This window comes from Melopsittacus undulatus, chromosome 2, assembly GCF_012275295.1.
Source record: "Melopsittacus undulatus isolate bMelUnd1 chromosome 2, bMelUnd1.mat.Z, whole genome shotgun sequence".
Taxonomy (NCBI): Eukaryota; Metazoa; Chordata; class Aves; order Psittaciformes; family Psittaculidae; genus Melopsittacus; species Melopsittacus undulatus.
This window is the reverse complement of record NC_047528.1, coordinates 114,774,097-114,796,896: the sequence shown is the minus strand read 5'-3', so window position 1 is coordinate 114,796,896 and position 22,800 is coordinate 114,774,097. Positions and strand designations below refer to the sequence as shown.

The 22,800-nt window shown below is 42.2% G+C and overlaps 1 protein-coding gene across 1 annotated transcript in view; it reads right to left on the bottom strand.

Annotated features, from left to right (window-relative positions):
* Window positions 1–22,800, bottom strand: part of POLQ (DNA polymerase theta) — a 52,787-nt gene that overhangs the window by 5,404 nt on the left and 24,583 nt on the right. The window contains exons 15-29 of the mRNA XM_034074416.1: window positions 20,950–21,193; window positions 19,015–20,142; window positions 16,997–18,918; window positions 15,966–16,109; window positions 15,180–15,376; window positions 13,488–13,728; window positions 11,887–12,080; window positions 10,178–10,315; window positions 8,657–8,831; window positions 8,053–8,188; window positions 5,666–5,784; window positions 4,856–5,040; window positions 4,389–4,500; window positions 2,926–3,050; window positions 1,277–1,430 (exon numbers count right to left, since the gene is read on the bottom strand). Of these exons, the coding sequence (XP_033930307.1) occupies window positions 1,277–1,430; window positions 2,926–3,050; window positions 4,389–4,500; window positions 4,856–5,040; window positions 5,666–5,784; window positions 8,053–8,188; window positions 8,657–8,831; window positions 10,178–10,315; window positions 11,887–12,080; window positions 13,488–13,728; window positions 15,180–15,376; window positions 15,966–16,109; window positions 16,997–18,918; window positions 19,015–20,142; window positions 20,950–21,193 (5,214 nt within the window). The remainder of the gene's footprint in view (window positions 1–1,276; window positions 1,431–2,925; window positions 3,051–4,388; window positions 4,501–4,855; window positions 5,041–5,665; window positions 5,785–8,052; window positions 8,189–8,656; window positions 8,832–10,177; window positions 10,316–11,886; window positions 12,081–13,487; window positions 13,729–15,179; window positions 15,377–15,965; window positions 16,110–16,996; window positions 18,919–19,014; window positions 20,143–20,949; window positions 21,194–22,800) is intronic.

Below are 22,800 nucleotides of genomic sequence, written 5' to 3'. Positions count from 1 at the left end.
AAACAGAAAACCTTCAGAGCACTCCTCTGGGAGTAAGTATCCCAGCACAGCTTTGCTATCTGCAGCCAGAAGAGATTTATGCTGTTAAGTACTTACAGAATACTCCTCTGGAGCCATTCTATCTTTACACTGCCTCTGAAGGCAGAATACCTGCTCAGTTTCACCTTCCTGCTTTTGAACAGTTCTGGGGTGGCATCATGGTCCATCTCACATATGAACTCCCACTGTCAGCCTTTGGAAGATCTGCTGTGAGGCAGCTGGGGGTTCTGATCTGATCACAGCATTGGCTTTAGTTTGTGTGTTGAGCAGACGTTCTCCCTACACGTTTCCCTCAAGTGTCATAGTTTGCAGTTTGTTTGTTGGCTTCATTTAGATCAAGCCATTTACATGGAAGATACTTTCACCTAACAAGAAAATTTCCTTTTGCTTTGATAAACTGGATAGGCTTCTGTTCCAGGTACATAGAAATGCATGGTTAATGTTGCAACAAATATACTTTTCCTCTTATTACTACAATAACTTCTAATGGCACTATGTCAATAGCCTTTTCAAACTAAAAACCACCACTTTACATGAAATGAAATAATGAAATGAAATTAAATTAAATGAACCATCCTTGGTTTTCTAAAAGCACAACAATATTAGCAATGAGGTCTGATTCTCCTGAGACCCCACCTGGAGTATTGTGTACAGTTCTGGTGTCCTCAACATAAGAAGGACATGGAGCTGTTGGAGCAAGTCCAGAGGAGGCCACGAGGATGATCAGGGCTGGAGCAACTCCCATACGAAGACAGGCTGAGAAAATCAGCCTGTTCAGTCTGGAGAAGAGAAGCTGCTTGGAGACCTCAAAGCAGCTTCCATTGTCTGAAGGGGGCCTACAAGGATGCTGGAGAGGGACTCTTCATCAGAGACTGCAGCCATAGGACAAGGGGTGATGGGTTTAAACTAAAACAGGGGAAATTCAGGGTAGATATGGGGAAGAAATTCTTCACAGTGAGGGTGGTGAGGCACTGGAACAGGCTGCCCAAGGAGTCTGTGGATGTTCCATCCCTGGAAGTGTTCAAAGCCAGGTTGGATGGGGCTTTGAGCAACTTGGTCTAGTGCACGCAGCCCTGCCCATGGCAGGGGGTGGGACTGGACGATCTTGAGGTCCTTTCCAACCCAAATCATTCTATGATTCTGTGTCGTTCACCCCTAGCCCAAAAGCCTTAGCTTTGGTTTTGCAGGCAATTTGCTGAAGGTTTTGCCCTAGTGTGCAAGAAAGAGGCAAGCTTACCAGTCTGATCTCTCTGGAGGAAGCTCTCCAGATGTCCATGGGACTTGATCACGGAGGAGAAAGCTTCCAGGCGCCTCTGAATGTTCACAGTGGCTGTTTTGACAATGTCAGCAGCAGATCCCTGAACAGTTGTGTTCACAGCCTGTCGCTCTGCCTAAACAGAGAGAGTTGTTCTCAAAAGTCACACCCAAAAATAAATCAAATCCTGCATACCACTTGGACATTCATTCATTAAAACTAATGAATACATGGCCAAGTACAGGCATAGGAAACCCTCCAGATACAGTTTGTTTCATTTGCCTGAAAGAAAGGGGTGTTATAGACTAGCTTCAGACAGAAGATTTCTCCAGGTGACTGAGAGAAGCAGGATTCCCACTAATTTAAAATTAATTAATATCAAGAGTAATAACCTGCAAGAGTCACAAGCTACAAGATGGAGAAGTATATACACATGGCAATAGTTTCATCAGGAGCCAAAAAACCTCACAGTTCATCCAAGTACCATTCTGCCTATCTTCAAAACCATCAGGAACCAAAGGTAAGAAGCTGGACTTCATGGACATTATAATAACCTGGTCTGCTGCACTGAATCCTGACTGCCAGCGCATTACAGCTGTGCAAAACCACACCAGACCACACTGTGACTCAGTGGCATTTCTTTCCACACAAGCAAACTGTCAGATAAGAAAACTATATTCAGAGGTTCCTTTCTCTTTGATTGGAGCCAAAATGCATGCAAAAAGTTACGAGGAAGCTGAAATGAAAGTGAAGATAATTCATTAACTGGTCTTCAATAGGATTTTAAAGACTAAATCAAAGTTGAACAGAAGGGGTATCTACAAAGCTTCATGCCAAAGTATCCTTCAGATTAAACAGTCACATTATCTCAAAAGTCTTTTGAAAGTCTCCTTGTTTCCCTTTGAACCACTTGGAGTACAACAAACTCCCCCAGTTCCTCCCTCTTCCACTCAAGTCTTTAATTCCATACAACCTAATCCAGCTTCCTACGGGGAAGTGTAATGCTTCCTCCCCACAGAAATGTGCCAGCATTACCCTGGTGAGTCAATTCACACTTACTGAAGTAGAGTTAGACAAGTGTGTCCAAAATGACCTTGGAAAAAACTAATGCCAACACAAAGGCATTAAATAAAGTAATTATTTATCTAACAAGTTTGGGTTTTCTTTGAGGGGAAATAAGGAACAAATACCAAAAAATACAGCACTTAAATGCCCTTTCTCATTCACGTGCTGACAGCATATAATATGCAAAGCCTGATGAGTGGGAGGAACTCAGTGCTGTGAAGAGCACTACCTGAAGAGTTAAAGCACATCACTGCATGGAGGCTTCTTAAAATCGTGTCCACTTATTTCACTCAATTACTCACTCCAGTTCCAGCGTGGGAGTTTTGAAGTGAGGTTAGCACATGATGACAGCTGTACACCCAGTCATAGGAGACTTGCGTCAAGCAGACCATGACAAAAGCTCTGTTATTCAAAGCACAACCGAGGAAACAATGAACTAAGTGAAAAGTGAAAGGTCATGACCAAGATGGCTCCTAGACCCTGTAAAACCATAGTTAGATGTGCAAAGAAATCCAATACTTTAAAAAGTTAATAAATAAGTAGAACCTGCACTGCACTCAACATACATGAGCTTTACTGTAGGGGTTTGGATCTTTGATAGCTGGCAGGTATCTCCGTCTTCCCAGGATGGTCTGCACAAATCCATCTCTTCTGCAGTTCCTCACTGTCTCCCTCAAGAATTTCTGTATCCCTGTGAAAGGAAAGATAAAGTTTTCCCTAATACAGCTGATGACCCTTGTGGACTTCTCACGGGGGTCACTGAAAGCAGTCTGGGACACTCAGCACAAAAGCAATTCCTTGAATTCCCAGACCATATCAGTGGACAAGGGCACACGATCACTCATTCAGCCTATCTGCAGCTCTGCTGGGAAACCTAAGTAAGACTTTCGAGGTAGAAGAGAGTGTGTAGTGTCAGGATATCTGGCTGTGCACAAGGACACAGGAAGTCCATTCTGCACAGTGCCCAGGCACGGAGTAATATGTGCATTACTGATAACTGAGAGATCAGGACCTGGACCAGCACTAGAAAGACAAGTAGCAGGAAGGGGGTAAGTTGAAAGCAGAAGTCAAAGTCCTTGATGCCTCAGGCTGCCTGACTTCAGGCTGTGTCACTTCACATTCTAGGATGAAAGAAACTCATCCACCTGCACTTTGCAAGGGAAGGAGTGAATCCACCAAGAGCATTAAAAAGAAACTTAGGTGAAAGAAAGACGAGATAGGGAAGAGTCCTTTCCACTGCAAGTTCAGGTAACAACTGCACTGAAGTGCAAAAACTTAACTTCAGGCAATTTCTTTCCAAGGTTTACAGCACATAAAATGTAACAGGAGCTGTGCATGTATACAAGGCCAAGACTATGCCATGGCCAGCATGACCATTAGTCAGTTCATTAGGTATGTAATTTAGCGTGTCAGCCTGGCAATACACAGAAGTGAAAATTTGCATGAAGTGAAGTTAAAATATAAGGTAGGTGGCAGTTTGTGTGTATGTACATGTACAGAGAGGAAAGAAACAGGAAGTCATTTCTAATGGTCAGGAAGGACAGACCACCCAGGAATTACTGGGGACTGAGCAAACTCTTAATAGGACATCATTTCTCAGCATCCAGCTCCTAAAGAAACAAAGCAGAAGACAAGAGGAGTAGAGAGAAATGGTCATCTTTAGAAAGAAGTGTGGTCTAAAGCTGTAGTGCATATCCTTTGAAGCTGTGTGTTTTCGTAAGGAAAAGGGTTTCTTATTCAGAAAGTTGAGAGCTTTAAAAGGAATCCCCAGAGCTTATTAATGAATTAAAAAAAACCCAACAAAATAATGAATGCAAGGAAGGGACAAGGTCCTAAGGATGAATAAAACAAGAGTTTGGAGTAAAACACTATAAAGTAACAAACTCTGTGCTCATGCACTAGACCTTTTCAAAAGAGACAGGAATAGTAGAGGGCTGAGACAAATTTAGGATTTGAAGAGACACAGAAAGAAGGGATTAAAAACAACCAGCACCATCACCACACAGCGCCCAACCAGCCATATCCAAACCTGTGTATCTCGACTTGAAGGATTCAATGTAACTGGCAGCTTCAGTTTCATCAATCCCCATCTGCTCGCCTAAAGATTTTGCTCCTATTCCGTAGATGATTCCATAGCATATCTGCCAGAGGACGGTGTAAAGAACCACGACCATGTGGTGAGTCATGCAGAGAAAGCAAAGCCAAATCAAAATGTGATTCAATGGAGGACAAGCAATTGGGAACAAGGGCAAGCGTTTAAGTAGAGACACTACCTCTGAGTGAAAGCCATTCACACTGGTTTTCTCCACCTTCATTCCCCAAAATACAGACAGTTCCAGTTGAAACGTACCAAGAGTGGGGGGACATACAAAGTAACTACTGACTAATCAGGGCTGAACGCAAAATGAACTCCATTCTATAGTTACTTCCTGATGTTTTGAGCACTGAACCTTCCTGGTAAGAAAGCTGCTGTTGATTTTTATTCCTAAAATGTACCTGTTTTGCTTGTTGCCTGGTCCTGTCTCCAACAGCTTCAGGATCAATCATTTTCCATTCTGCGGCAATACTCTTAAAGACATCAGTACCACTGTTCAAGGCTTGAATGAGTCGAGAGTCGCAAGACAAATGTGCAAGGATCCTTAGTTCAAGCTGAGAGTAATCGGCAGCCAAGATTAAGCCACCTGAAGGCAAGAAGTTAGCAGAAATCATTATTACATACATTACTCCAACACCATTCCAACCTATGTACCAGCAAGCAAGACTGAAGTTATCCTCACACCTTCTGCTCTGACAGTTTTCTGCAGCCATTTCTATCAAAGTTTTGCTTGTTTTCCCAATGCCCATGTATGCCTGCTTTCAATCTAGCCCCTCCATCTAGAATCCATCAAAACCACACAGACAAGTATCCATCCAGGTGTGTGTGTAAAAGTGTAGCACCTCATAGGAATGGCTGCCACAGGGATCAGATCAGCAGACTTGTACTGAGCAAGGGCAGGCAACATTAGAACTGACATTTGGACAGGAAGGACGCAGGTTGTGTATTAAGAGCTGTCTAAGCTCTCTCTTTAAAACCAGGTATTCTTAAAGAGGAAATGAAGGTGTGAACATTTGAATACCTTCCCCAACTGACACTCTATCCTTTACAGTCTTGTGATAAGTTTTGAGGGCATGCTAACTACTGCATTAGTTTTCCAAGCAGGCTGCTCAGTTAGATATATACTGTCGTCAATTCTTAACTCTTCATTAGGTCGAGGATATTTCATCACCTATATTCTTGACAATTACAGAGCAGGATCTGGCCAGTACCTGGGAAGGGAACAAAGGCATGCCTCATGCTAACAGAAAACGGTATTCCTCTTTCTTTGGATCTGTCTTCAGCTTGAACCTTCAGGCCATTAGGTACAATACTGGAACACTTTCTGTATCTGTGGAGACAAAGAATGACTTCTTCACCACTTTCTAAACCATGTCAAGATGCATAATCATTTTTGCTACAAAGAATCAGTGAAAACAAGTAAGACAGTAGCCTCTATTCCACTCCTGTGGACAATCCCTACCTATATATGACGATGGCAGAACTGGATGGAGACCACATGTACACCTGAAGAGATTTACTGGCTCTGAACAGATTTAGGGATAAATCCTTCTTGCACTGTCAGGGCTTGGTCCACACATTTGATAATTCCACTTCAAAACAGATAAGATGAAAGGTCCCAGACCTTTGATGAGTGCCTAATCCTAAAAATTCTACACCCCACCTCGAGTGCCAAGTCTTCTCTCATCATCATTCTCACACACAGAATGCCTATACCAGCCCATACCTAGCAGAGACAGAAAGATTCCTCCCCAACATCAGCCTCATGTCTGTTCACATGCATGTACAAACACACACCAGTAAGCCTGCAAAAGCAGAGCAGAAGTTGCAGAAGATATGCTCACCAAACACTGCATATTTCCTCACTACAGACTGAGCAAAATGCACCAAAGCAACTTCATTTTCTTTAGCAGGAGGGGAAAAAACGTATCTCTGAGAACAAGACTAGTTTCATCAAAGCACAGAAAAAAGCATTGTGCCTTCCCTTGTGCATGCGCTTCTTGTACCTCATCATTCTAGGGATGGTGGGGATCAAGTTGATGAAAATAGCACAAAGTTCAGAGAAATAAATTATCAGAAGAAATACAGGTGAGGGAATGCCCCATCCCTGGTGGTGTTCAAGGCCAGGTTGGACAGAGCCTTGGGTGCGATGGTTTAGTGTGAGGTGCCCCTGCCCATGGCAGGGGGGTTGGAACTGGATGATCTTAAGGTCCTTTCCAACCCAAACTGTTCTATGATTCTTTGACAACATGTGGGAACTGCAGAGAATCACAGTGTCCAGCATAGGTTCCTAACTTAGCTGAATGAATAAGGGCCTTATACCATGATTTAATTTAGCTACACTCCTTTGGTCGGAAGCTTCTTACAAGAGGAAGGATTAATAATAGTAAGATAAAAGACAGTTTGGACCAAGGTTTGGAAGGCCTATCAGACTTAGGCTGCATGACAGCTTATTTTTGTGCCAGGAGGCCTTTCTGTGCCTTTACAACTGCCCATTTTCCTAACACTGTGGTTGCTTAATTAAGGAATGTAGTCCCAAGAGTCAGCCTGAGAAACAGACCTCTCCCAACATTCAGCAAGCACTCCATGCTTTTGATGATCTGCTGCTCTTCAGAATCCAGCTCACTCCCCAGCCATCCTGCAAAGCTGCTGCAAGCCTTAGCACTGCTAGAGAGATTACTCAGAGAAACATTTCTGCCACCATGGCTAGGCCTGGTTCTTCTGAAGAGAGATGGACAAGGTCCTGCTACTCCTGAGCTCCCTTCCCATGATCTACTCAAGGCACGAGAATGTTAAACACATAGTGGTAGGAAAAGAAAGACAGAAGAGCCAAAGGCTTTTCACATTTCTCCTATCTTGCTATGGGAAAAATGATGGGAAGTCACTCAGGTGAGATGTAGGACAAGAACTTGAACAGAAAGAGAACTGAAAGGACAGAAAACCACTACCAAGTCTGAAGCCCCAGAGCTCACAAGCAAGCTGCTAAAAGATCCACGTTGGTATTTCATCAGAAATTCATTCCACACAACTGTTCAGGCACTGGCATGTAACACTGTCAAACCAGGGCGTTCAGTTAACAGACACCTGATTTAGGTATCTCTTTCTGCTAACCTGGTAGCTTTTGCAGGATCATTAATACAAATCAAATTATTAATAAAGAATGAAAAATAGATTTACCAATGCTCCCTTACACAGGGGGCTGCACAACATAAAAGAGAGAAATGTTCTTTTGCCTCTTCCACAATATCCTATCCTCTTTCAGATTAGCTCTTAAGAAAGTCAAAACAGACCCTAACATCAGTTTAGTTCCTTTTCAGACTCAGGTTTCCATCCACCTATTGGAAGCATAATGCTAATCTCACCGTAGGATTTCATGAAGGATTTCAAAAAGCAAGTGGCTGCATGTTGCTGTTAGCATTATTAGGTATTTCATGTATCACTGACTTTTAGGTATTTATTCCTCTGAACCTGTAAGAGAAACACTGAGGAACAAGTCACACTGACATGACAGCAGCCACAGGTGAAATCACAAAAGAGGAATTTGACAATCACAGTAAGATCAGAAGAGTAGGCAGAAGCTTTGCCAAGTTCCTCCTACCTGGCCCCAGAAACAGCACAAGAATTAACATTTCCATGGGTTCCGGAGGGTGGGCTTTCTTCAACCACAGCTGGCATTTCAATCTCAAAATCTCTTGGCACGTTCTGGATATTTGGCTCTGTGAAGGCTATTCGACCTGAGAAGGAAGATAAGGCAGAACTAAGTAAGGGTCCAAAAGGAGTATCTCTAACTTAACACAGCAGAGTGCACATCTGCATCTCCAAAAACCAAGGGGCAGGAGGGCAGGACATGACCTGAGAAAACTGAAGGCAAAATAATTTGGATGGAATGGGCCTGAGATGGTTCCCCTGCAGCATTTCTGTAGCATTAATAAGAAACTCCCAAATCCAGAAGATCTTCTGGGGTCAGAGATTTACATGCTAATATATGCAAGAGATTAATAATACTGCTCAGTGAACACAAAAGCTATTTTAACACACCTACACTTTCAAATTCACGTCAAATACGTATTTCAGTATTTTCATTTGGTTTAAGTAGAGCAGGTTTGATTTTCCATCTTTTCCCATTGGAAAGCTGCCCCCCCCCCCCCCCCCCCCCCCCCACAAATTATTAAGAAGTAAGGATTATGCACACTTTTCTTTACCTGTAGCTGTGTGAGTCTGTGACACTGGATATATCCTTTCCATTCCTAATGCAGAATTCAATCGCTTTTCCCTCTGTAGTGGGAACACCACTTTAGTAATGGCATTGTTGATCCTCCTCCATTCCAGTATCAGCCCTGGCAATGGGTGAAGTTTCTTTAATTTCTCCAAAACGTCCTTGTGGGGAGAAAAGGGCACACCTATAACCAACTGCCTTCAAAGCTTGGTTTAGAAAGTTCCTGCAGGAAAAAGTGACTCCTTCACCCACAGTGAGCTTCGAGTGTCACTGCCTTAAAATGAAATGGATACCTCCTGCATTTATGTCACCTACACCTGGATAATCAAAGCACCATGAGACACAGTTACTTCTCTTCAGACTTCTGCATCCTCATCACCACTTTTAGTCTGTACCAACCAATAAATCATATGAAATGATCAAATAAAGTGTCACTTGCCATAAGTCCCCTACATTGTCTCCTCTTGTCCAGCGTTAATGCTTCTCCTCCAACTTCTTCCATATTTTTCTCCCTGCTCTCTCCTATCCGTACACCAGGAACATATAAAATGAAGCCCTTGACCATGCTCCTTGAAAGACAAAGCTGATCACTAGCAATCAAATCCTTTCAGTTTGATCAGAACACAAAGAGACTAACAAGAATGTCAAAAGACAGTGGCACACAAACAACTTAAAATAACCCTTTTTTTGTGTGCAGCAGGTAGCTCATCCTTCCATATCACCAAAGGAAATCATCACTTTGCTTCTTGCTGTCTGCTCTGCCACCACCACTGCACTCACTTCATCACTGCCACTTGAGTTTCAGAAATCAATACCTGTCCTCCAAGCACTGACTACACTGAACAAGGGGAAACTAAGAAAACAACACAGATTAATGAGTCCTGAGAATAGGGAGCACATATATCTGCTAATATCACTTGTCTGGCAAGAGAACTCATTAGCTTGCAGCAACTGGTATTAATGCAGCTCCACAATATTTATCAACTAGCAAGTATGTCAAGAGCCTTCACATATATACAAGCTTTTGATAGACTAAATTTGTTAAGCCATCAGATCAGCCATTTCGAAGACAAATTCTCTAAAGCACAAAATAGAGATATGGTTGTACCAGGCAGTGAAAATACTGGATTTATCACCATGGGATTTAAGTATCTTTCAAGCTGATGTTGAAAAATTCTTCTACTATTGGTTTTACAAAATTATTGTGCTATTTTGGTCTTACATGTGGTTTGGGAAATCAAATTCTGCCTGATTCATTCTTATTGATGCCTGCTATTTATAGTCATGTCCTCACTACACTAAGGTTTTAGGAAAGTAGGAGGAGCTAATGGCTGCTAAGAGAGAAGGCAGAAGCCAGTTTGAATTTCCAGTGGTAACTGGAGGAGCAAAAAGCAAGTAAAATTTACTTTCATTTAAGTCAGCGTACCCAACTCTGATGGATCCAAGCAGCAAATGTGTGAAGCAAGAGGGAGTTATTTGTATAGACCAGAACCCAGCTTTACTGTACCTTGGTTGTACTCAACTGCTTGCTTAACCTAAGCCTGTTTCCCTTAGCAGTTGCTCTTCTGGTGTAACCCAGAGTTTTCTTGTTCCCTTGAACCTTCACATCTCCATTCTGTGGCAGCTTCAGCTCCAGGAACAAAACCTAGAAGAGGTCAGCATTTCCCTTCAGCTTCTGCATGCAACATGCAGGAGAACACAAAAAACAACCGAGCATTGAAACAACAAACACTTGTTCCAACCACAGGACAGGATGAACTCTTCAGGTAATTAAGAAGCTAATGCAGGATCTCTGCCTTCACTACAATTCCATCTCATTTTAATTAACTACAAATGGAATCTAAAACTCATTTTGTGAACACTCTGAGGTATGTTTTCAGAAAAGGTAATTACCTCCATCCAAGAAGTAAGGTTACTGCTGACAGGCAACTGTAATCAAATGTGATGGTAAGATGACTGAAAGTGGGAAGAACATCGGTGGAAAAAAGAAGTGTTAGTAGGGAGCAGGCTTCAGAGCCACAGGAATGGCACAGGAGGAGGTGGGCACAAATATAGAATAGCCAGAATATTAATTTTCCTAAAGCACTGCCAAGAACTGGAAAATGAAGTATCTGCTCACTTAGTGACAGACAGAACATGGGTCTTCATTTCGCATTTATGCAGCATTACACACTATTTAGCAGCTATTGTGTTGCATTTCACAGCTGGCAGAAAGGAACAGAAGCGGCAGAAAGCTTTTATCTTCCTCATTTATAGAGCACGAAATTTGTACTGACACAAAATTAGAAGGGTAAAGCTCTACTAACCTACACAAGATACTTCCACATGGGAAACAAGCTTCTGTAGTTCAGAGAGCAGCACATCTGAGAACACTTTCCTTCCCCTTCCCCAGGAGGAGGAGTGAAATTGGAGCCAAGCGTTATCTCAGGAGTTCCAACTCACACTCCTGTCACTGAGCAAAACTGCATTTGCAAAAAGGGAGAATTATTTCTGTAGAACTTCTTTTACTGGTGGCTGCTTGCACATTTTGACTACTTCCATATGAAGTATAGTCCCTCAGCAAGCAATTAGTATAGAGAAAAGAAAGAATTAGGGGGAAAAGCATGCACAGCAGTTAGAATCTATTCCTATGGTTCCATGTAACATGCATTAATAAGTATATAGGAAAGTCCTTCAGGAATAAATGCCTTGCTAATTTACACAGAAAACTTTCTTAGGCTTTAAAAGAAATCAGTTCTATACCAGTTCTTAAAATCAAACAGTAGCTGACTCAGTTAAAGCAGTCTTTCCTGCTCTTTCATGCCTGTGTAGGGACCAGGGTAATATGCAGCTTATTCAGTACCATTCTTAGACTCAAACTACACATCACATCTCATGTGGAGAGCACTGGTACTGCAAAAAAGCTTCTCTAGTCCCGCACCATTCACCCAAAATATTCCAAAAGGCATTTAATGGTCAGATCATCTCATGCACCATGAGAAGTCAAGGTCCTCTCAAACGTGCTTATTTCCACTTGGCTTTATTTCCAACATGCTTACTTCTACATCAGAACGATCAGTAACAAGCAGGAGACACAGAGCATCTTGCAAGCTCACCATGAGTGTAAAGACAAATCAGCTCTGAGCAGCATTCAGTTTGTGTTTTGTCTTTTCCCCATATGCAGTCTCCTCAAGAAGGCTTTTTTCGACTCCCTCTCCTGCCCTAACCCCTACATACCTCTGCAATGTCATCAGGGCTGGTCAAGGAGAAGCTGTGGCCTGCCAGCTGATATGCCTTGGTCTCAAGCTCACTCAGCTTAGCTAGCATGACTTGTTTCTGGGTTTCATATGCCGCTGTGCTAAAGCCGATGCCATTCAGCTCCAGCAGAGCCAAGCAGTAATGGGAGGGCATCTCCACTTTAGAAAATACATCTGTAGTAAGTAAAAACACCAAGAAGAGTTTTTATGACTACAAAAATAGATCAATTGCAGATAACAGATTCAGTAAAAAAACCCACAACTAGGGAATCCTCAGGTTTTTAAATCCTGAATGTCCTGACACACGGAAATCTTTCAATATAGATTTTAAATACTTTCGTTTCTGAAATATTTCATAGTCAGAAATATTTCATAATAAGTATTCCAGAAAATATTCAAGAAATAAATATCACAAAAATATTATGAGAATAACAACTTTTTTGTTTTCCTAAGAAATACACATTTCTTTGTACTATTGATATTTTATAAACCATAGACATGCTTAATCTAAAGCTTTCCAACTTGATGCACCTCAGAGCATCTTCCAGTACCTGAAGTGGGCCTACAAGAATGCTGGAAAGGGACTCTTCATCAAGGACTGCAGGGATAGGACAAGGAGTGATGGGTTCAAACTGAAACACGGGAAGTCCAGGTTAGATATAGGGAAGAAGTTCTTTACTATGAGGGTGGTGAGGTACTGGAATGGGTTGCCCAGAGAAGTGGTAAACCGCTGGCAGTGCTCAAGACCAGGCTGGATGGAGCCTTAGGTGACATGGTTGTGTGTGGTGTCCCTTCCCATGGCAGAGGGTTGGAACTGGCTGATCTTAAGGTACTTTCCAACCCTGACTATTCTATGATCAAGGATTCATTCCACCACCCACATCTTTTAAATATGTTCCAAGGCTTAATTGTAATCATCAGAAATGATGTGGTAAACTTGCAAGGCTTCAGTGAGACTGGACCCTCATCTTAGGCTTTGGATATAACTTAGGGGAAACGATCATAAAGCCCACCAGTAGTTATGTGCTTTTTGCTTGCTTTTAAACAGAGATAAGTGCTCAGCAAATCTTAAGTGTAAACACACTGAATCATTCACTATAGGAATCAAAAGTTCCATGGATGCAACACGTACATGGGAAACAATGTTATGCGGGCAGGCAAGAAGAAAACATCTGAGAATTTTAGGAATTGTTTGTGACAAGGAAATGCAAAAAGTTTTGTAAGATTTTCATGAGAAACCATAGACAGACCCAAAAGTCTCCTCAGAATGGCCAGAGGACTCACCTGGGACATAGAGATCAGCTTGATTCAGAGACTTAAAGCAAGACTCTGCAACTGCTTTAACCAATGGAACTGGTGGATATTTGGGATGTAAAAAACTTCTTTTAATATAAAGTTCACTATTTTTTTTACAAAAGAGATGTACTTCCAAGGGAAGCTCCCTCTTTTTTCTTAAAAAATGAACAGTTTGCCACAGAATATACTTAGAGAAGAACTTCCATATGTCCTCTCTTCACTGATCATTCAGGACAGCTACCTTTACCCTCCATCTTTGCCCCCAAGTGGAGGAGATCTCTTTACCTGTCAGATTTTCCTTCTGTAATTCATTATGGAGCTGGTTCATGACATTGAAGCAAAGCACAGACTCTATCGCTGCTCTGTACCGTCCAGAATGATCTGCGCTGGCACTAAGCCCCAGGCTCTGCACCCCTTGGCCGGTGCCCACCCCTTCCAGTAGAGGTAGCTCGCTGGGGAGAAAGTTGATCACCATGTTGTGGAGTGTCCGTTCCTTAGAGCCAGAATCAAGCAGCCAACACGCAACCTTAAGAAGGGAGACCTCCATGAGACCTCTTTCCCATTTAAGTCATCACACCAATGTTCCTGTTTAAGTGCAGGTTAATACAAGGTCATAGTGCATTCTTCATTTGGCAGGCAGACTGGCATAACTTGTGGAAAATTTACAGGATTCCAGATAAAACCTTCAAGAGGGGCATAAGTCACTGAAAAGCTTCATTCTCACTCAAAGTTGAAAACCTTATCCCCTGTCAACTAAACACATCTAGAAGTGTTGTCCTGAGGCTTTTTTCACTTATTAAAACCTAACACAAAGGGGATTAAATATGAAGGTCAGAATCAAAAACATGTTTAATCTGAAAACTGACTTTGTAAAAAGTCAGAACTTGCTATTGGTCTAGAATATTAGTCAAGCTGAGCTCTCCTATGTTTTACACATCAGCACTAGTACCAAGAATTATACAAGGCAAATTTTATTCATGGTAAGCCTCATACCTCCCACTGTCTTCAAAGCTATTTCACTCATAGCTATATCTCAATTTCTTGTGTCAAAATAGGACAATACATAGGTTTCTGCACTGTGTCTACTATGCAAGCAGAAAGTAAAAACCATACGTGTATATATAGGGTGGCAGAAGGGGTGAATATGTATATATTCATTGCATCACTAAAATGACCAAATATGAATATGACTTCATTTAAGACAAGAAACAGTGCAGGGAAAGGTGCAACTTTTATTGCTCTTTAATTTTATCCTAACATAAAAATATGTGTCAGTGTAAAAAGCTAAGTTCTTGCATTGAATACCTTAGCTACTTACCTGCAGATTTTAACACTGACATTTTGCTATCCAGCCCAAGTGTGATACAAAACCTTAAAATCAACACTAGAAAATTCAACACATGTAGAGCATTCCCTAACAAGGACAAGAAGGTGTTTTTACCTCTTTTTAGTGTTTCTTCTGAGCTACAAATGGTAATCAAACCTTTTGAAATTACATGGCCACTTTGCTTTGTTTGAGAAAATGATGGTAGCAAGGTGGTCCATACTCATAGTGGACAAATCCTTGCTTACAAAATCTTCTGCTGTTAGAATCAATAACCTGACCAGAAGTTCTGCCATTCTGGTCCCAGGCTTCCTACTGCAACAAAAGAAGAGGTTAGCCCTGTCCACTGCTACAGGGGAAAGAATTAACTTCATCCTCCCCACACAAGCAATCAGGTGTGAAAGATGAATGTGTTAACCTATCACTGAACCTACCCTGTTTCCCCTGCTGGCACCATGAAAACAAATAGCAGAAGTCTTCTCTAAATACTGTTATAGATTTCCCACTGGAAGAAAATGTCACTAAACCTCTTGAGAGGTGTGAATATCCAAATCAAAATGACAGAAGGAACATACCAGAAGGTATTCCTGCCTTTCCACTTGTGTGTTTAAACTAGTAGTTTTACCCAAGCCAAATTTCTTAATCCTGCAAACCTTTGGGTCCTCAAAACTTCCTTCCAAGGAGATGCCACAGGCCATCAGCAGAGTCTTGTAGTGTTGAATGAAGTTATACATCACAAGCGAGCGCTCCTGCTGGGGCTTCTTCTGCAGGTACAGCTGCAGGTGATACAGTCTCTCTGTTACAGACAGGTTTTTGTCCAAAGGTGGCGGTGCCAAACTCATGCTGATTTCTAAGGCAGGAAATACAAGCAAAAGTCCTTTTTTTTACCCACTGCATGATAAGAAAGGCAAGAGAAAAGTCTTGAATGCAATCACCTAAAGCACAAACCCTACAGTTGGACTGTGAACACATAACAATAACTCTATATGGATATTACATATTTTATCAAACCAGACAAGGCTCTGAAAACAATATGCTGTGTCTGTACTACCAAACATGAGGCCACATAGCACAGACTGAGTTATAAATCAGCATTCTAGTGTCATATTTCTTCTGGAGAGCAAAAATTGGAAGAGGCTGAAAGAGAAAAGCAAGTAAGCTAAAAGGAAAATGGGAGTAAGCTAACATCTTAGCTATATGCATGCTCAGCAGTCCAGTGCTTGAGTCAACTACCTGGACTTATATAGCAGCATAGATGCTTCCACAACAGCATGTTAAATGGTGTTCAAAACTTAAGACTGCTGAATAATGTGGCTAAATTACTCCATCACACAACTGAGCTGCACTTGGGACACTCAAAACAATTCCAAGAACCTAGCTACTGAAGGTACTTTCTTGAAATGCCATGTCAGGTAACACAGTGCAGCCTGGCCACTCACCAGTCTGGTCTTCCACCTGCTGCAAAGAGATATAGTAGGCATCTTTTCCACCCCAACATACTGCCAGTCCAACTACCAGGATGTCTTCAGAGCCTTGGACAGGAAATCCGTCATCTTTAACTTGCATCCACTGAGGAGAACTTGCTAAAGAAATCATTTTAAAGTTACAATTATAAAATGGCACCATAAATACAGAAGAGTTTGGATCTGGAATAACACACAGTTATTTTCATGTATAGGGAGAAAAATCTGTTTCTTTTGGGGGAAAAAATATCACAAAACCAAAACTATTTAGAATAGCAAAACTTTCTCTTAACAGAAACAACCACCCAGAGAGCATTCCTGCAAACTCTGGCCTCTCTTCAAGAGCTGAAACAGAAATGTATTCCCTCCTTCTACTCTGATGGATGTTTCTCATTGGTCTGTCAGGTAAGGAACATTGTTGTTGTTATGGCAATATGACAGCAAAGAATCTAACTCTGCTTAATCTCGTCATTTTAAAGGAAGAGTAGTTTTATAAAGCAGCAGCAGCAGCAAACTGCAGCATCTGAATACTCCTGTGGAGAAACTGAAGCCATACTGCAAGAACCCAGAGACTGATCTGAATTTCACACATGCACATTGAGCCTTGGTTAAGAGGCAGTCCCACAGGTAACTCTGTGGAGATGCTGCGCGATCTGTACAGTTTACTGTTGCATATATTATTCATGTTAAAAGATCCTAAGGTTGTTTCTGAGATGGATGAAGGGTCTGCACAAGCCAGATGTATTTTATACACAATGAAACGTTAAGAATGTTTAGATGCTCTCACATACACACAAGCTGCTAACACTTCATTACTATAACCAAAGACTTACTAATGAAATGCTTGACCCTAATTCTCCTTCCTCTGCTAAGACTGAGCTGGCAATATCTAGTTAATATCAGTAATTGTAACCCTTTTTGCAATCCCCTTCATTCTCCACTCCTGCTTTCAGCTGTAGATGCCATCCTGCTGTTCACAAAATAATACACAGGAACATGGAACTGACCTTGTCTGAATTTGCCCCCAATCGTTGATTTGGGAGACAAAAGACATTTTGTCCTTTCACATGCCACTGAGATGGAGAATCTGCTCTTCTTCTTCCACTCTGCAACAAAAGTCTGGAAAAGTTCTTTGTTACTTGCTACATCAATGATAGTGAAACTTTCAGCACTTAGGGGAACAAGTGGAAAAACATCCTGAGAGAGCTGCAGCGAAAAGCCTTCGTCTACAGTGGAATCATCTTTTATCTCATCAGTCTCAATCGAGTCTACACTTCCAAGATTGACCTGGAGTGTTTTTACCTGCTGCTCTGCATTGTCCTTACTATTCTGCTGTGGCTGAATCAGCTGCCCTTCAGGCAAGCAGGTGACTTTTCTCTTCCTTGCAGATGTCACAGGGAGAGAAAAAGAACTCGTCAGAAAAGGTTCTTTGCAGGGTGTTGGAGGAATAAGCCTGTTGTTCCTGTCTGGTGGAGGACAGGATGTTCTGTTGGTTCCCCTCAATGGACGCATTACGCAATCTGTTTTCTGAAGACCCAACTTTTCTCTTTCATTTTCTTTAACCTTGAAAGAGTTTACCGAGTGCTGGCGAGTGGGCAAAGGCTCTGGCTGACAACAGCCAGATTCTAAACCTGGATCTTGCTCTTGATTAACAGGAGCAATCAGCTTTCCTTTCAAACAGGAGCTTACTGAAAGCAGTTCAGTGCCTGAGGCACCAGGCCATTTGTCTAATACATCCTGCAATCCCGGGCTTAATTCAAATGAGTGGTCAGTCCACACTGCTGGATGGATATTCTTGTCTACAGTTTGATGGCTTCTCTGGAGCTTCTCACCTTGATCTTCTGCTAGAGCCTTTGGACAAGGATCACTGCTAGAAATCACTGGGTTTCTTAATCCTGACTGACTGTGAAATGTAGAAGGAAGATCTCTGAGAAAAGACGGGGAGTTTGCATGATCTAAAACTTCAGCTATTATATCAGAGAATGTTGGAGACACACTGGTAGGCTGCACAGGATCCCCATGCTCTTTCTGATTGCCATTGACATCAAATTTATTCTGAAGAGGCCTTAGGTTCTGCAAAAGACCATCTGGAGGAAGCAAAGCCTCTTGCTTCTCCACAGGGTCCTTTCTATCAGGTTCCGTGATGTGAGCAGCTGGAAGGTCATTGACATTACCAAAGCTATCATCAAACAGCAAGCTATCACTCATATTCAGGCTTGTTTCAGGGACAGGGTTGCATTCTACTTGCATGTGCTCCCTGCCAAAAGGGGAGGTTGCTTTATGAAGGTCTTTGGACACACTCTCTCCTTTCACTGACTTTTGGGTCTGGAAATCTTGCAGAAAGCTGTGTAGCTGAGAGTCAGTCACTGAGAAATCACTTCCTGGAAGGAAATGCACAGATTCTGCTTCCTTCACAATGGGCTGGAAATTAAGGCCTCCAGACTCCAACAAGTTATTACTGCAGTGCTGAGATGTGGTTTTTGTGATATTATTTGTAGTGATAAGACTCGATAAGCCCAGTTTCCTAAGTGTTGCAGTCAGCTTCTCATCAGGAGCATTATCAGTCCGTGAAGTGCTCAGTTTCCTGGGGATTTCCTGCTGTGGTATTGCAGCCAGCTCTGAGCCTTGTATTCCCTGCTGTCCAGTGATTCCAGCTGCTCCCTCCTGTTTTATTAGCATCTCAGTTTGAGTATCCAACTGGAAGCTATCTTCAAAGTCCCTACAGTCAGAAAACAGATGAGAGGATGGACCATTACGAACTTCAGCTGCATTGCAAACACCTCTGGATTTTACTAGAGAACCTTTAGGATGACTGCTGGCTTTCTGCAATGCTCCAGCTTGTGGCAATACTCCATTGGGCTTCTCACTCCCATTTTGGTCGCTATTCTGAATCTGAATATGGCAGGATTTATCCTCACCAGAACAAAAAAGCAGAGGCTTCTGTATCCTGCTGCCACAATGGACATGTCTGCTTCCAGAGCAGCTAGCAGTTACGTTACCATGGACTGTGTCTAAAGCCATCTGCTGCTTACCCATCATCATCTCAGCACATCCTGCGTCTGTTTGTATTTTACTCATTTCATTCTGCTTATTAGTACTGGTTTTCTGTATCCTTGCACTGCCAGGTATTACCAGACTTCTTGCAGTATTATGTTTCTCCACATTAATGCGTGGAGTACCCTGCAATGCATCAGGTGCCTGCAAACACACTCTCCCCTTAGGCAGTCCTTCATTGGTGGTGGTAGGCTCTGGAAATAATTCTTCCATTTTGTCTTTTCTCTCACGGTTTATTTCCCCCATCTGTACAGAATTTGAGAGCTGATGACCTCCAGACCCTGTTTCCACAGATTTCTTACTATTTTGGTCTGAAAAATGATTATCTGTTGAAACAGTGGGGTGGAAAGCAGGTGGCTTTGGTATGTCTATGGTAAGTGTATTTGAATCTTCAAGAAGTGACCTCTGCAGTTTTGAAGCAGTATTTCTGTTCCTAGTCCTGTTTAAATGCATGTCCACACTTTTTAGCAATCTAGAGGCTGAAGACTTTGTTCTCAGTGCTGGCGTTTTTGCTTCTTCAGTAGGGAGTACTGGAATTGCTCTTCCAGAATCCAGCTTGGGTTTGACCAGAGAAACTCCTTCTACATTTGCATTATCTCCACACCTATTTGGCCGTTTCCTAGCACTGCACACAGTATCATCACTGCCTTCCTCTGCTTGAGCCTGTCTCCTGCCTGGGAGTTCACTCTCAAAGCTAGAGCTTTCTGTACTACTGCTTAGTCGCCTTTTGTGTCCCTTTTTAGTAAGGGATAAGTTTCCAGTTTGAGAACCAAGGCCGTTACAACGTTCAACTCTGCAGCCTTTCTTGTTTAACACCCTTGAAGACTCAGAAGACTGCTCTCTACTCGATCTATGTAGTCTGTCTTCCCGTTCTGACTCACTGCTGATCACAGAAGATGTATCAGTCTCAAGAAAAGACTCTGGGTTCCATTGCACTCCCATCAGTGCCAAATCCTGCTGGAGAAGTCCCCTGGCTTCCTCCACAATGAGGGAAGCTGCTTCTCTTTCAGTTAAACCTTTCATTCCAGCCATCCAGATGCTGCGCACAGTCCGACGCTCCTCTGCTGATTCTTCATCTTCATCCACAGCCCTACGAACACTATGGGAAAGGTAACAGACAGATGTAAACATTTATGCATAAAATAACAAACAACACAAGGAGATGCCACTATTCTCCTCAGTCCCATTTCATTTCATTTCACAGCTTCACTATATCCAAAATATAATGCACTTAATAGGAAATAACCAGTTACTTCCTATTAAGTGGTTGAGTTTTCTATATGTGAATTGATGCTGATTAAAGATATTACTGCCTGTATACCCCAGAAGCATTCCCAGGTTTCCATGCCCAAGTGTGTACCCCAGATGAGTCCCACCTCCCTCCTAGGGGAAGATTCAGGGTCTGAATCAATCCCTCTTCATGCACTGTTTTCCAAAGCCAGGAAGCTTCAAAAGCATGAACCAGACAAGTGCCACAGCACAGTCCAACAAGTACTTGATCAAGGAAGATTGTCATTGCACCAACATGAAAATCACAAGAGAATCTCAAATGATATACAGTAATAAATCATCAACTCTTTTGATCATATGGCAGAGCCACCTTCTAGTGGCAGCAAAAAGTCTTCAGAAAGCATTAACAATTCACCCAAGACTGAACAGTGCATTGAAAAGAGGAATAAGAAGAAATTTAGGTCTCACAAACTTATGCTGCAAATAGAAGATGCTTCTATTCATTTCCAAATAATCATGGAATGACTGTGAGCAGTCACAGAGACCTACAAGTTATTTCTAACTAATGCTTGACACTGAATACCAGAAGGTTGCCACATTATATTACAGGTTTCATCCTGTTATCCTTCACCTGACAAACTCCTTTACTTGACTTGTGGACTTTGTGATTTCTCACCTTTTAAATGGTACTGAATTCTTCAGAGCGGTTGCCACCTCATCAGGACTGGCTTTAGCAACATCAGCCACTGTGACAAAGCCAGCGTTGTACAGCATCCTGGCACGCTGTGCATTCAGCAGAGACACTCGTACCAGGTCACAAAGCTCCCTGTGAACCCCAAAAGTGAGGCGGCTCTGGAACTGAGAGAGCAACAGCTCCATGTTGTGCCAGCCCAGTCGATTACAGAAAACCGTTACCATTCCTGGAACACAGAATTACAGCAATGCCTTAACTCCAGCTCCACAGTTCAACCAAGCTGAATCCATTTTTCCACCTCATCTGATCTGCATTCACTTCACATTTCTGACCTTCCCATTACTTACAGAAACTAACTCATGTTCATTGTACCCATGACTAGGAGCTGGTCTTGCAAAACTCAGTCTCATAGCAGCCTTCCAGTATCTGAAAGGGGACTATAGGGATGCTGGGGATGGGCTGTTCATTAGGGTCTGTAGTGATAGGACAAGGGATAACAGATTCAGACTTAAACAGGGGAAGTTTAGATTGGATATAAGGAAGAAATTCTTTACTGGGAGGGTGGTGATGCACTGGAATGGGTTGCCCAGGGAAGTTGTGAATGCTCCATCCCTGGCAGTGTTCAAGGCCAGGTTGGACAGAGCCTTGGGTGCCATGGTTTAGTGTGAGGTGTCACTGCCCATGGCAGGGGGGTTGGAACTGGATGATCTTAAGGTCCTTTCCAACCCAAACCAGTCTATGGTTCTAATCTAGAATTAACTAGTTTATCAGTGAGTCATAGATTGTGAATGACACTGCTTTTTCAAAGATGCTGATCTTGAAAGTGTGAAGCACATGTATATCCTGTAACGGGAGTCCAAGGAACCACAAACTGAAGAAGGCAGAAAAAGCAGTGATGAGAGCCACTAAGAGAAGCCATAGATCTTTGAGGAAAGCCAGCACTGATGTCCATGAGAGCAGAACTTGGCCTGTAGATCTTGGCCTTCAGTTACTGAGAGCATCACAGGAGGTAGCAAAGTCTGTGATAAAGGTTACGACTGTAGTTCCCAGCAGATGGAAGGTGCTAAAGAGCAGAGCAAAGATAGTTTCTTACTCACACATTGCATCTTCAGAATATGAAAGTAACTGAAAGACACACATTTCTGACTACTTTTACAGTGATTATGGAATACAACTTTTATCCTCTCATAACTATATGTCATGTCAATAGTTCATTTTACTTCCAAAATTACTTTTGTGAAAATTATGAATACTGGGAATAGAGACTTATGAAACTGCTACAACAAAAAGTTATTTCTACTCCCAGAATTAATTTGAACAACTCTGCATCATTTGGTGTGACCTTTTCATTTTGGGGCTTTGACTCATGCTCAACCCACATACAAGGTTTTGCAAATCAAGCTAAAAATGTCTTAAAAATTGAAGACCCATTTACGGAGTAATAGAGGACTTAGGCATGTCTCATCCACATGGTGGGCTGTTACTTTTACTGCTACACAGCCCTCTTAAGGAAATGAAGTTCAAGGTGACAGCTATCTGTCTTCTTGTTATATGGTGACAAATGACCCAGAAACTACTCACACTGTTTTGAAAACTACAAACTTGTATTTCTGGCCAATTAACATTGCAAGCAGGAGAAAGTCATGTTAAGTTTTAGAGACTCCAAACTTTACCCATATTGAAAGGTATTCCTGATAGAGCAAAGCTTCAGGATGGATCTGTACTTATTTCCACACTTAGTACTGAACAAACCATATTCTTGCACAGCACACAGATGGTTTCCACAGACCTCAGCATGCTACAGCACTGCTTGATTCCACTCAGCTGGCCCCC